The 15,159-nt window shown below is 44.5% G+C and overlaps 1 protein-coding gene across 2 annotated transcripts in view; it reads left to right on the top strand.

The window, feature by feature from the left end:
* The window catches only part of ICE1 (interactor of little elongation complex ELL subunit 1), a 52,946-nt gene that overhangs the window by 2,436 nt on the left and 35,351 nt on the right, over nt 1-15,159 (top strand). The window contains exons 2-7 of one of the 2 annotated variants that reach the window (XM_019743375.2): nt 8,137-8,195; nt 8,672-8,706; nt 11,590-11,608; nt 12,363-12,474; nt 13,920-13,996; nt 14,926-14,963. In XM_019743375.2, coding sequence (XP_019598934.2) covers nt 8,137-8,195; nt 8,672-8,706; nt 11,590-11,608; nt 12,363-12,474; nt 13,920-13,996; nt 14,926-14,963 — 340 coding nt within the window. Of the gene's footprint in view, nt 1-8,136; nt 8,196-8,671; nt 8,707-11,497; nt 11,609-12,362; nt 12,475-13,919; nt 13,997-14,925; nt 14,964-15,159 lie in introns of those variants that run through there. The other variant, XR_012495196.1, reaches the window with a different exon arrangement.

The raw sequence follows: 15,159 nt of genomic DNA, 5'->3' as shown, positions 1-15,159 counted from the left end.
AAAGTAGCAACTGTATCCTGGTTGCTGAGGCGGGAAACTAGACTTCCCCTTAAACTGCATGAAATCCATCAGCTGATTCTGTTGGCTCCACCTTTGTTGTCCATGAACTCCCATCCCCACTGCTTCCCCCTTCACGGGGACCGCTGTAATCCATGGCCTGGAGGTCACTGCAGTAGCCTCCTAACGAGTCTCCCTCCTCCCAGCCCTGTCACGTTCCCCTGTTGGTTCTCAAACGGCAACAGGAGCAATGCTGTCAACTCTGAATCCGGGGCCTGCAGACTTTGCAAGGGCAGGATCAGAAGTTGGGTCCTGGGCCACTGCTCAGTGCTCAGGCTCTGCCATTGTGCAGCCTGGTCGCAGCCACAGCACACGCAGGACAAAAGGAAGAGGCGTGGCTGTGTCCCAAGGGGAGGGTTTACAAACGGGCCAGATAAGCCTGCCTTACTTTGCACACCTCTTCCCCATGTCCGGACACCATTGCATTTGGGTTTTCTGTTGCCTGGAAGCCTTTTGGGGGGAAGAAGGCGTTTAAGTCATGAGTGGAGTCTCTGAAACAAGTCTTTAATATTGCAAAGTAAGGCTGGGAGAGAAGGTTCATGGCAAGTGATGTGGGGCCTTGAATGGTTACCACCTTAGAGTCTTGTTCTCATTTCTGTCAGCTTGTAGAGCGGTGAAGGGTTTTGCAGTTACCACACCAGAGCAGTGCTTATAGTAAAAATAGGGTAGTGGAATGCAGGGTGGATTGGAGGAGGGGCGACTAGCTACGGGAAGTTATTTTATTAATGCCTGCTAGTGGTAATAAACGGGTGGCTTCGTTGAAGTTTCTGGGGATGGGACTAGAGAAGGGAAAGCTGATTATTAGAAACTGCGGAGTGGACAGATCTCGAGTGAGGGACGTAGAAGGTGCAGAGATTTAGAATCTGAGTGGCTGTGAGAGCTGTGGTAGAGGCAGGAGTAAGTGGAAACCAAGAGATTTTGGAAATGCGGGACTGAAGTTTTGGAGTGACTTCAGAACGGGGGATTTTTAGCTGTTTTCACATTTGTTGTTTGTGGAGCACCGTTTCTCCAAGGTACCTTAACACGTTGCGTACGGCGGGGTTTAAATCCCTCATGAAGATTCTCGTGATCCGTATGCAACATGTTAATATACTTCCAAGGAAATAGATAAGAGGCCAGGTTAGGTGGGCACTGAGTTCACTGGAAGAATTTTGTTTGGGGAGCTATGGGGATAGGAGAATGGAGGACTGTGGCCTGTCACATAAAAGAAACTTTGAAAATCTTTGTGGCACTTTATGAGACCACATGCTATCAGGAGGAGTCAGTGAAGCAAAACCAGCTGGGCGGTGATGAAGGCCAGCATGAAGTGGTGAGAAAAAGAAACTTCGAGAGTAAACAGGAAGTGTATAGAGACTTGAGCTAGGAAAGAATGAGAACTGAGGCCAGGCGATTGCATTTGTCAGTGATGGCTCAGGGGTCACCCCTAGGAAAGATGTTTCTAGATGCTAGTACCACAGCAGGTCCTGGACTCCAGTTAAAGTGCTCCAAGAGAGAAACTGAAGGGGCTTCATGGACAGAGCAGATATCCTGCTGTGGAGTTTGAACACAGGAGCTTCTGGACCCTGCAAGTTTACAAGCATATCCAGGTGCCCTCCGTGGATGCCGTGACCTCATTCTGAACCGTAACGGGAAGCGGAGTGTCTCCTGAATCGAACAGTTGTTTTCTCAACTGCACTCTCCTTTCATCTCCTCCTCCTGCAGCCCCTCTTTCTCTGTGGCTGGAGATACAGTACCTTGGCTGAGATCAGGGCTTGGCGTCTGAGACGTGTGTACACTGACCCCATTTTATGCATCCTTTCTACTTGTGGTCTCACACGTCACCTCATTTCTATTTTCTCACCCTAATTGATTGAAACAGTTCATCAGGGATCTACATCCCTGTCTGCACGTGGGCTGTCGCACATGGGTGACCATAAACCAGTGTGGACCTTCCTTTGGTGACATGCAGCTACACAAGTCTTCAAGTGAGTGGTTTGAAGTCGAGCTGCCATAGTTGTTTTATTCTGATGAAGGAGAGCCTTCCCCCCACCCCTTTTCTTTCTGTTACCAGTTTCATTCATTGTGGAGCCAAACTCCTGGCAATCCAGATGGGTTTGAAGCAGGCGATTATACTGTTCAGCTCACGTAACTGGAATGGCTTCAGAGTACATGGGGGTTGGCTGCCCCTGGGGCAGATTTGAGCCTCATTCATAGAAACTTGTGCTGGATGCCCGGTGATAATTGCTGGTGGTTTGAACTTCATCATTTGGAACTTGAAACACGTGCCCCCTAGACATAGTGGTTTGTAAATGGTTGTTACAAGGAATGCTCACAGAATTGTAGTTCATTCAATTAGGAAACATTTACGAGCATCACTGCGTCTGATGCTATGGTGTGTTTTGGAATACGGTCAGGAACCGAAGAGGCGTGGAGCTCGAACTCCGGGTGAGCTCACGGATGAGGAGGCAGCCAGACTAGGTGTAATGCAGTAAGTGCTATGTTGGGGGGCGTCCAGGGGACCCTGGGAGCATCCAGGAGGGACAGCTGAAGTCTTCATAGAGGAAGTGACTCTCAATTGAGTTCTGAAGGGTGATATCGGCAAATAAGAGGGAAGAGACGCAGGGGAATGTTGTGGACGGGGCGTCATGTGCGCGGCTTGGGCGGGAGACAGGAGTCTGGTGATCAGGCACGAAGGGCAGGGCAGGGCAGCGCAAGAGCAGCTGGAGACAGTGGGGTCTGTGTGCCCAGTGCCGGGGCCGCACAGCTTGTTCTGGGGGTGAGTGCAGGTGGAGAGCTGGGTGGTGCCCCCCTCCTGCCTCGTTCAGGTCGCTCTGTGCCCAGGGAAATCCCTCGGGGTCCCGCCCGACCCGCTGGTAGGGAGCAGCATGGCCTGGAGTTGTAGAATCTGAGCAGTTAATAAAAAGGATCCCAGCGGCAGGAGGCAATGTAGCTTATCAGAGAGGATTCACGCGGAATCTTCCAGCAAAGCAAGTAATGTGGTTAGTGTGGTTTGTCAGAATAGTTTCTTTTGAAGTAATTTAGAACTTGCAAGAAAGTCACCAGGATAGTACAGAGAACTGTGGATTCTGTTCACCGCATTCCAGCTTGTTCAAGTATTTCTGCCTTTGCTTCCTCATTGGCATGACACACCGAAACCTTCTCTCCACTTCACACTGCGGGTCATGTTCCCCCAAATCTGAACACTTTCAGCAGAGTCCGCCCACGGCCCTCCAAGTCAGGGCATTTGCCCCGTACAGCGTTCCTTCCACCCCTCGCCCCCGTCAGGGTCTGCCTGGGGCCGGGTATAGCTTCTCCCTTTCGGGGTCGGGGTCCTGGCAGGAAGCTGTGTGATACATCGTTGCCTGTAGATGCCTTCATTTCGTTCTTCTCGGTCTTTGTGAAAGTTTGAAGAGTGGAGAGTCTAAGACCACACCACAGTTCTGTGATTCGTTCTGAGGACTCAGGACTCAGCATAGAGTCCTGCCCGTGGCTGAGGTTGATTTCAGCGAAAGGGTAGATAGAATGTGCAAACAGCAGAGAGGCAAGGCGCTTGGGGTGAAATCCAGAGGAAACCGGTGGAATGACTGTGAATTCGTATGAAGTGTTGTCTACCAGGAATGCTCATTAGGGACTCAGGGAGCAGAGATGCTGCTGGGGCTGGTCATGCAGACACCCCCTGCCTGGCAGGGACCCCAATTCCAGACTCCCAGAAGGAAAGCGGGGGTCGGCGTAAGGCACCCTTCACAGCTTAGGCACAAGGAGCCACGCTCACGAGTTCCGGGAATGGTGAGAACCTTCCAGAAGTCCAAGTTCCCAGACTCCAGCCAGGGCCCCGCCTCGCAAACAGGCTCTTCTGAGGAAGGCGGCCTCAGGCCTGCTGTGGTGACTGTTCTGCCCACACACCTTGGGGTGGGGGTGCTCTGTCCACCAGCTTTGTTGCCAAACGTCCCAGTGGGTGCAGACAGCCCCCCCCCCCCCCCCCCCCCCAAGAACCATCCAGCCCCAAACCATAGCAGTGTTAGGCAGTTTCCTTTTCCCATCATCGTTAATTGACCTGTTTGCTGTGTCTGCATGTGTTACTTATTTGTGTATCTGACTGTTGTCTCTGTCACCTGCCGGCTTGCTCCTCGCCGAGGTGCCCCGCCACTGCGCTGGTGCCACGTCCCCCAGGAGGGAAGGGAGGACAGGAAGTCCAGAGCGGGTTTCTTTCTCTCAGTGACACTCGGGAGATGTGCGGAGGAAGTTATACCAGTGCCCCGTGGAAAAGGAGTCAGTGGGGAGCAGTCTAGTAACGGACGGGCTGCTCTGGGGGTGTTAGGGACCCAGTGAGGAGCAGAGAGGAGCCCAACCAGAGGGCAGAGAAGAACAGGACGGCAGTTAGGAGCGGAGAGGAGGGGCGTTGGCGGGAAGTGTGCTGTTGGAACAGAAGTTCCAGAAGAAGAGGCAGGACTGCTGGGGGAGCAGTCATCCAGGAGCACAGTGCCGCCACCTTCCCTGGACGGAAGAACGCTGGGAGCCGGCTTCCTTCCCTGGAGGCCAGGCCGTCAGGGCACAGCACAGGGCACAGCACAGGGCACAGCGCAGTCCTGAATGAGGGTGGGTCGGGGGCCTCCAAGCGCCTGCCTCTGGGCAGCCTGTTTGGCGTTTACAGTTCTGAGAGTCTAATTGGAAGCTTTGGTTGACATGAGAAGCAGATTGGAGGGAAAAGAGTGTTTTATTAGGATATTGCACTATCTGACCAAATTCGATTGCCACCCAACCAGGCTTTAGGGAAAATTGAGCTTGTAGGAAAGCAAGACGCCGTCTTCACTTAGTCTGTGTTTCCCCGTGCAGTGCTCTGTTTTGTGGTTTTAAGTGTTTGCTCTTCTTAGAGTTATACACGGACATGGATTTGTTAAGACACCCAGAGTCCCCAGCTCCCCCAGCCCCTTCCCAAGAGACAACACTTTTAATTGTCCTGTGTGTGTTTCGTACTGAACTTGCACATTTTTAAATAATAGACTTGCTCCTTCTCGCTTTCAGTTCTAGGCTTATTGTCCGAGTTCTGACTTTGGAAGGTGAGCATGGGGGTCTCTTTCTGCCCTGTTCCCCACCACACCTGACCCCCCGCCCCGCCAGGCCTCTGTGCACTTAGGATTTCCATTAGGTCTCTGTCAGAGCTGACCTAAACTGTATCTTATTCAGAGCTAAACTCTGGAGTAAATTACCATACGGTTTCCTTTCCTGTGTGTTTTCTTGTTTCTTCTGGTTAATGATTATATCCTTAATTCAACTTACTGGTCTTAAAAGTGTTGCAAGTGCTGACTGCACGCCAGGGGCTTGGTGAAAGGCTTCCTTCGGGCTCATCCTATGTAATCCTGAGCGCAGGCCAGTTATGTAGCCCCCCGGCGTTTGCCTCTTTATCTGCGGGTTGGAATGGCCCTGAGGCAGGAGACGCTAAGTACCTTGGCCCAAGGCCACTCAGGCAGAATGTGGAGGAACAGGAATTTGAATCCAGCTGTGTGTGACTGGAGTCTGAGGTTTCTGGAATGTCTCTGGCATCCTACTTGACATTACAGATGGTGTCTGGAAGCAGAAGGTGGGGAGGGTGAGATTCACTGGCAGAGAACGCGAAACAGTGGGGGAAAAGGAAGAATTGCTTTTACTTAAAACACAATCATGATTGAAGTAGATGCTGAAAACCAACTATACCCAGTCACTTGCAGTTCTCTGCCGCTTCGGTACAAGTACCGCTAATGCTTGCTTTCCACCAGATGTGCTGGCGTTTTCCTCTGTGATCTGGCGCGCAGCTGCCTCCCTGTGTGTCCCTCATCGTCTTCTCATTTACTTCTCATTTACTCCACGGTTACGGTACAGCCTGTGCACATCCAGTGCCTCCCTGAGCAAGGGTGTCTGGGAAGAAAGTCTGGAGACTGGGGATTTGAAAACGGCTGTTTTACCATCACGGCTGATGGATAGTTTGTACAGAATGTTACCTCGGAATTTTCATTTGTCTTCAGAATTTCGAAGGCTTGATGTCTAGATCTAGATTTCTAGGGCTCTGGTTGCTGTTGAAGTCGGAAACCATTCTGAGTCCAGATTCTTTGTATGTGACTTGTCTCCTTTTATTGTTCCCTCAGGATTCTTACAGGCTCTTTGCTTTGTCTCTGATGTTCTGAAATTCTGTGCCGATGTGTCATGGTTTGGATCCTGTTTGGATCCATGTGCGGGGCCCTTTCCGTTTGGACACTTCCGGCTTCATTTCTGGGATTTTTTCCCATGAGCATCAGTATTTCTTTGATTATCTATCCCCCCGTCTCTTCCATTATCCTCTCTCTGGAACTCTTATTGTGGCGCATGTGAGATCTCTTGCACTGACTCTAATTGTTTTTTTTTCTTTATTTGTTCCCATGCCTGTGCTTTGCTTTGTTTCGGGGGACTTTTTTTTAACTGTATCATCAAATTTTTTGAGTCTTGCTTGTTTTTAACTTAGTTGTACCAGTCTTATTGAGATATGATTCACATACCATCAAATCCACCCTTTCAATGTGTCCAGTTCAGTGGTTTTTAGTGTGTGCATAGCTATCCAATCCCGTCACCAGGATGTAATTGTGAAACATGTTCGCCCCACCCCCACCCCATGTCTCCCCCAGGAATCCTCTTAAGGTTTAGCACTTGCTCCCTGCCCCACCCCCCACTAACCTCCTCTCTGACTCTGGCTTTGCTTGTTATGAACGATTTCTGTGAATGAAGTCATGCAGCAGGTAGCCTTTTGTGCCCGGCTCCTTCCACTTAGCGTACTGTTTTCAAGATTCATCCTTGCTGTGGCACGTGTCATTCATTCCTTTCCATCACCAAGTAATCACATTGTGTGTCTATAGGACGTTTTGTTCACCCATCCATCGGTCGATGGACATTGAATTTCTTGTTACTGTTTGGCTAGCGGGAATACCGCTGCTGTAGTGAGAGGGTACCGGTTTGGCCTGGACACGTGTTTTCAGTCTCCTGGGTGTGTGCCTAGGAGTGGAATCGCTGGAGCACGCGGCAGCTCCGTGGTCGGCGGAGGACCTGCCACACTTCCCACGGCAGCTGTGTGTTTCACAGCCCAGCCCCCAGCGTGTGACGGCCGTGTCTCTGCGTCCTCACCCACACTTGTGGCCGCCTGGCATGCCAATGCGTGCATATGTTTGTTAATTGTAAGAGCTATTTAAAAAATTATCTAAGAGCTCTGATTATTCCTTTTAAAAATAGCCTCTTCTTCTTGTTTCATGAATTTGCTATAATTTATATCAGATCATATTAATATTTTTGAAGTGTCCTCCTCAGTTTTGCTTCCTCCATCTCGCTTTGGTTTGTTTTGGTCTCTCCTCATATAGTACAAGTTGTCTGCAATGTCCGGAACCCCCTGATGTTCATTGCAAGAGCTGTGGCTAATTATACAGTGTGTGGGGGGGGCTTGTGGGCCCTGAGCCTCAGAGCAGTGGGTCTGGGTGGGCTTCACCTGGCGTTAGGACCTTCAGGGCTTATCTCCAGGCCGTGCCTTCCTCAGGGCCCAACCCAGAGGAAGGGCGCAGTCTTCTGCCTGCAGGGCGAAGGCTGGGCGGCCACTGTCGGCGCTTAATGGGGAGAGCAGGGCGGCCAGTGTGCACAGGTCTGCCTGGCCCCTCTCTCTTCTTGCTCCAGGCCACCTGCCCCACGTGTTCACAGTGTCCCAGGCAGGGGCTTCTCCAAAAGCAGAGCCCTTCTGCCAGATCGGGGAGGCGCAGTGTCCCCAAGGCATGGCTGACAGCAGCCGGGTGTCCCTGCTTCCCACGCTTGTCGGAGTTTTGTGTGTGAATGGAGGACAGCTTATTATGATCAGGTACCCAGAGTGTCTGTAAAACTGACACTACTGTTGGTTACTGTGCCATCTTTCAGACAGATTCAGAGTAAGCGGACTCAGGTCACACAGGGTATGTCTGCGTGTTTATATACAATGTAAATAATAGAGTTACGTGTTTGTTTATGTAGCATAGTAAACGATATGTCTGTATTTTACCGTAAGTTACATGTTACAGAAAAAGTTATATTTAAAGTAATCTAAAAACATGTAGCTGACTATGGTGTTTCTTTTTCTTTCAGAATTTAAATGAATATGTTGAAGCATTAATTGCCTTGAAGCAAAAAATTATTAACACAGAGTGAGTATGTTTTCACGTTTGGCTGAACTTGGTGAATCTGACGAGCAAGCTGGAGGTCTGAAAGGAGAACTTGGTTTCTCATCTGAGGCCTGCGTGGTGGTATAACGCAAGTCCTGTACTGGCCTTTGCGGCGAGGCTCAGGGGTAGGAAGGGATTAAAAGCTGTTTTCTCCGCCTTCTTAGCTTTACGGCTGGATCTCAAATGTCTTCATTATTTCATAGCCATGCTGTGACATTTAATATCTTTTTTTTTTTAATTCTATAAAAGTTACATGGATTTATAAAATATTAGGTCAAGAAGATTTTAAATTAAAAGCTCCTATAATGCTGTGTTTTAAGGAATTTAAGGTAATATAGTATGTGTGTATATGTATCGTATACAAATTTGTTACATAGTAAAAAGATGCCTTGCATATTTTGAAACATGATTTTACCATAGTATGTTTTCTAGAATAACAATTATTTTCTTTTTTGCAGTAATTTGTTAACAGAGTATCAGAAGAAATGTGATGATATCCTTTTACTGGCATTTTTCCATTGAATTTTTAAGTTTACTTATGATTTCTTAAAGAAATGTGAGTTTTCATAGTTATCTTTTGGAAGGCAATATTCACAGGCTCAATGTAGGGGATATTTCTTAATAAGCACAATGAACAGCTGGTCTTTTGCTGTTAATACGTTTCATGATAAAGACTGCTTGTGTCCTTATTTTAGAATTTATTTTTTGTCATTGATCTTGATTTTCTTTTTTTTTTTTTTAATTTTATTTTATTAAATTTATTGGGGTGACAATTGTTAGTAAAATTACATAGATTTCAGGTGTACAATTCTGTATTACATCATGGATTTTCTTAAGGTGCTATAAGCCTTTTTTTAAGTTTTATTTCAATTAAATTTATTGGGGTGATATTGGTTGGTAAAATTATATAGGTTTCAAGTGTATAATTCTGTAATACATAATCTGTATACTGCGTTGCATATTCACCACCCAGAGTCAGTTCTCCTTCTATCACCGTATAGCTCTTCTGCCACCCCCTACCCCTTACCCTCTGGTAACCACTAAACTGTTGTCTGTGTCTGTGAGTTTTTGTTTGTCCTGTTTGTTTGTTGCTTTCAGTTTTATATCCCACATATGAGTGAAACCCCACATATGAGTGAAATCATTTGGTTCTTGACTTTGTCTGCCGGGCTTATTTCGCTTAAGATATTGTCGAGATCCATCCATGTCACAAGTGGCAGTGTTTCGTCTTTTCTTATGGCCGAGCAGTCTCCACTGTATATATGTACCACATCTTTATCCAATCATCTATCGAAAGGCTCTTTGGTTGTTTCCATGTCTTGGCCACCATGAAGAATGCTGCAGTGAACATAGGAGTACGTGTATCTTTGTGAATAACTGTTTTCAGATATTTTGGGTAGATACACAGAAGAGGGATTACTGGGTCATAGGAGCTTTTTAATGAGTAATAGATCTTTTTCATTTGTACTGAGGCCATGCCACAAATTCTTTAGGTTCACGAGTAATGTGAAGCTGAATAGGATACTGTCAGAGTATTTTGGGATTTCTGCAAGAACGGAGGGTACTGTGAGAATGCTACAGAACTGACTTCTGTTAATCAGTGTTGTGACTTGTAAGAATTAATGTATTTGTCCCAAGTCACAGTGTGAGTTATATTCACAGGACGGTGCTTGGGCTCACGGTCGCATTTGTTCAGTAACCACGTAGCGCACCAGCGGTGTCGTTGGCCTCTGGTTAAACATTTTCCCGGTGGGGTGAATGTAGGGATTGATCTCCCGCGTCTTGTGGTGATAACCCTCACCCTGAGCTAGACCTGCCCCATGGAAATGAAATCTCCTCGTAAAGACACGCGTCCATGTCCGGGAGTCCCGCATGCAGCGGCCCCTCCGTATGGGGAGAGCCCGCTGTGCACCTTGTTGTGTCCCCACCCCCGCGGCCTGCTCCAGGCTTTCTTCTGGCGCCTTGAGCTCACACATGCTCACAGAGTACTTGTGTGCTACCATCATATCATATCTAATTTGTGCGGTTACAGCAGTAAAATCAAGGCATAACATTTCAATTCATTTTTCGTATCTGAATTTTTACATTCAAAAGTATAGGTCATTGAAATCTCTTGGGCTTTATTTTTGAAACTGTCAGTCTCTTTAACTATGTATTATTGCACGAGTAATATCTTTGCTTATGAAAGCTTACAGAAACAGTTACTGCAAGTGCTTTTAATTAGCTACATGGGAAAATAGGTAGGCAATTCCAATATTAGGAGAGTATGTTTATTATATCCTTTTGGAAGAAATGGCATAGCCTTTTTGAGGTAATTATACAGGTAAGCAGGAAAATTATTGATTTGCTTTTCTAAAATTTGCAAAATTTTAAAAATCAAAATTGTTAGGATAATTTATTTAAAAATTGATAAAACTTTCAATTATTCTTGAATGCCCATTCTGTGATGTGGCAGTCTGCTTTCACCTCAGCTGTAGATAAACAGTGATTTTTTTTTTTTTTTTTTTTAACACATTTGGCAGTTGCCCAAATAACTTGATTTGTTACTTTTTTGTGTGATTCTGTTTTGTTGTTTATTGGTTCCTCTTTCTACAGGTCAGAGTATGTTTTATTTCATCAGATGTTTTTTGAACTTTTCTTTCTTGCAAAGACTGCAGTAATTTAGAATTAATACAATATATTCCTTAATCTTGAGAAACTTACATTCTAGGCAATAGAGGATAATATAGACATGTTGATACAAGTAAACATTTGCGATAGTGTGGTATGAGAGTAGGAATTATAGGAGATGAAACTTGAAGGAATTATTTTTTTGTCATCTCAGAATATTTTATTGGGAGCTTGAGATGGGAAATGAAGTCATCAAATTGTGTAAATTGTGAAGGTGAAGGGTTTCCTGGATTTTATGTTCTCCCTGTCTTTCTATTCTCATTGCTCATTGAATGTAGTTGTATGTGGTTTTCTGTAGTTATGTAACTTTTTGCTGGAATTATGCTCTGGACTGTTTGAGGAGAGAAGGATGAGTTGCTGGGGATTCCGATGTATAGAGGATTATTCAAAGTATTTCCCATTAGTTTCTTATTGTCTTTATTCTTGAAATGTAATATTAGTCATATATTTAATCAGGCATCTTTTTAAATTTAGAGACATAGACATTTTGACTTTTGGTACATTAGGGTAAATAGGAATAACTCAGTAGAAAGCTTTATCACTCTGTTATATGTTATAGATGGAACTTTGAATATTGTTTTCTAGTAATTATGATATTGCCTGTATGTACATTCAATACAGATTATTACAGATCCTTGTAAAATGAGTTTTATCTTCAGACAAGCATCAGTAGATAAAATTCTCAGTTTTCTTTAACAAGTCTTACAGCTGCAGTTTGCCAGAAGGTAAGCTATCTGTTTTCATAGTTGATTTGGGAGAGACATTTATCAGCCTAGATTTTTAAACAGATTGGAACAAAGTGTCATGTAGGATTGACCCATTATTTAGAACATTGCTTTGATGCTCATAATAAAAGAAGATTTGCATTTTCCTTACTGTTAAATTGTCTAAATGCGTTTCTTAACTAAGTTCTTAAATTCTGGCCTGGTTGGCCTTTTCAAGAACTTGTCCTGATCATGTTGCCATTGAGAGGAAGCTTGTTGCTGTATGTTTATTGTCGTCTCTGTTAATTGGACTGTTTAATGGGACTGTTTATCTTGTGTATTTGCAACAATTTAAAATAGATTTACATAAAAATTTAGCAGTATTTTATACTCTGATTACATTTATCACTTAGAAAAAGGAAAAACATGATTATAAACTGAATCACAAAATGGCTTATCCTTTAATTTGAATAAAGAGACATGAGTTAAAGATTGGAAGGGCTAATTATTTGGCAGCTTGCCCTTTAAAATATTCTCCTGCTGTCTTTACTTCTCAAGTAGCTTTCTGATACACTTTTATTAAAAGTAGACTACAATGCCAAAGAAATCAAAAGCAATACGGAGGTCATGTTGGTATACATAGACGGAATGGGCTTAAAAAGAGAAATTAGTTTTTGTTTCAATTTAGAAACATCTGAAAATCACCAATAGATATAGCTAATAATTTTTTGCAGGTTCTTTAGTATAATAATGTTAATGCATTGTCCATTTTTAGAGAAAATAGCACGCTGCATCAGCAGGTGGAACAGATGCTTCAGAAAATCTCTCCTCTGCAGAGATGTCAGGAAGAGCTGGGATCGTTAAAAGCAGAGCTAGAAGAGAAAAAGGTACCTAAAGTCATTTCCCTACAAAAGTCTATCTTCAGGCAGTAAGAGCTGCATGTGTGTTATTCTTGGGGTAAGGGGATATTCTGTGTTTTAACAAAGGAAAGGACTGCTGTCTAAGTGTATTGCTGTGTTTAGCGGACATTGAACTACGTGATCAGTGGCTTGGCCCCTACAGTAATTACTAGCTCTGATTCTGTGTTAGTGGCTTGTGCTCATGAGAGGTTCAGTAGAAGAACCTCCTGGCTGTGAATTTTTATGGCTCTGCGTGTCCTGCATTAACTGCCTTTTCACTTTTTTTTTTTTTTAAGTGTACAATAAGACGCAAAATTTTAAAGTTAAAGGTAGGCAAATCAAGTTTTCTGTTTTAAAATGAAGTTGCAGTCAGTTTATTTAAAATAAGTTCACTTTTTTATATAAATTTTGGTTTACCCTTTATAGGAGTGTTAGAGGAGAATTCGTGGCTTTACAGATAAGAAAAATCTGGCACTAGTAAAGTGAGGTGGTTTCCATGAGACAAGCTGTAGCTAAGCTGGGATGATTTCTTGGCTTCTCCTCCTGTTTTTGAAGCTCTTCTCATGATGGTGTTTATACCGCTCCATCTTCAGATCGTGCCATTTTAGTAACACCTTCTGCCTGTCTGAGTCTTCGTACTTTCCCAGCGACCGAGTTTCCTATTTCTGTAGGACGTCCTTGGTATATATTTGACTGTGCAGTGGAAGTTAAACGGAAACAGCCGTGACACTGACTGCTGCCTTCCTCTAGAGCTGTGATCTCGGTGGCCGTAGCTGAGAGGAGATGGGAGCTCCCACTGGGGTGGCAGCCGAGTGGCAAGCCCTCAGCGCTCCCTCCCTCCCTGGGACTGGGGAAGACTCGGTCAGCTTGGGGGCCCCAGACCCTCAGCTGTGACAAGGGGTCGTAAAGCCCGTCTCTCAGAGCTGTGGCGATTAAAGACATATAGACACGTGACACTGCGGCATAACGTTCGGTAACAGTTTCTTTCCCATCCATAGAGGCCACTAGTGTCGATGGTGTTAACACACTTTTCCCAGTTACTGTTCAGTGTAATGATTGTTTAATATTTTTGCATAGTAGTAACAATAGCTTATATTAAGTTCTAAAATTTCTGTATGTTTCGTTGAATTTTAATTGGTTGAGACAAAAATATTAGCTATTCAGTAGTGGTCCGGAGATTTGGAGTTGCCTTAAAGTTTGTGTATTTTAAATGTTATAGCTTTGTTTGATTAAACTATTAATCATATATCTATTAAGGATCTGGTTATATCCATTAAAGTGTTCAATTAATTAAACTTTGGTTTCCTGCCTAATGTATTTATTCATTTGGTTACTTCATACTGTTAAATGATAATTTAGCTTTTCAAGGTCAAAATAAATTGTTACTGATGGTCAGTGACTTTTAAAATGACAATGTGTGTGTGTTTTTCCAGAGTTCGCTAAAGTTGTATCAGGATACTCATCAGGAATATGCTCGTGTAAAGGAAGAATGCTTGAAAACTGATGCTCAGTAAGTAGTTTTAAAATTACTGTGGAAATAGGGTTTTCATCTCTGCAAATAGCTAACCCTTAATAGAGTTTCTCAGTTCTGTCTTTGGCTTTGTCGGCTGTAATTAACTGCAATACTGAATTAAATTAGTTTGTCAGCCTTGGTTTCCATATCTGTCAAATGGGAATGATACCTGCTTTGAAGGATTCGAAGGAGGGTTAAGTAAGCCTCGCAGGATAACAGGCTGCGCAGAGGAAGAGCTCCATGGACGTGTTGGGGTGTGTGTGTGTGTGTGTGCGCTGAAAACGTAGCGATCGACGCCTGTCTCTGAGCCAGCACTTTCACAGGTACCACAGCGACCGGTGTTTTGTTACCATTCCCAACAAGGGCTGTTCAGAAGCATCCACTTGATTATTTTACAGTTTAATACTGTGTTCACATTATTCAAACATCTTGTGAGCTATACATGCAGTAGTTGAATTTCCATGTGATGTAGCAGTAACTCAGAGAGTTACCGGCCTTCTCTGATCAGAAATCCATCTTAGAACGAGGACACTTCTCCAGCCGCGGCCGCCGTCAGGCTCCCAGATGTGGTACTGCCTATTAGGACGCTGGACTGACTGACTGACCTTAGGACCCTCTGGACACATCAGCTCCACTCCTAGATGAGGCCACCGCGGTTCAGGGACAAAAAGACAGATTTCTCTAAGCCGTTTTAGAAATGTCACACATTAAACAGCTTACTGATTTTGCTTAGGCTTACTCTGCTCTTAGAACGGTTGCTGCAAATTTTATTGGTTGATGTGTGAGACTCGTAACTGACATTTTCTTTATTATAGAAATCTCAGTAATTTAAAAAAAGAAAATGTACCACAAACTGTAATACGTATTTTTTTTATAATACTTTTATTTTTTGTTAACCATTTTAACTTACACCATTTTATCATCAGGAAGAAGAAACTAGAAGCCAAGGTGAAGAAGCTGGAAGGTAATTGGCACGATTGTTTTCTAACAGATGGACACCATTGGTCTGTATACAAATCAGTGGTGACTCCAAGATTGCAGCTGGGTCATCATGGTTTTGATGGCACCCCATCCCTGGGTGACTGCATGAAGGGCACTGTTAGCAAGAGGTCTGAATGCTGCATTCCTCAGTTACTGGGTAGTATGGAAATGGAATGTGC

This window comes from Rhinolophus sinicus, linkage group LG03 (assembly GCF_036562045.2).
Source record: "Rhinolophus sinicus isolate RSC01 linkage group LG03, ASM3656204v1, whole genome shotgun sequence".
NCBI classification, from domain to species: Eukaryota; Metazoa; Chordata; class Mammalia; order Chiroptera; family Rhinolophidae; genus Rhinolophus; species Rhinolophus sinicus.
This window is presented reverse-complemented; position numbering and strand designations above follow the sequence as displayed.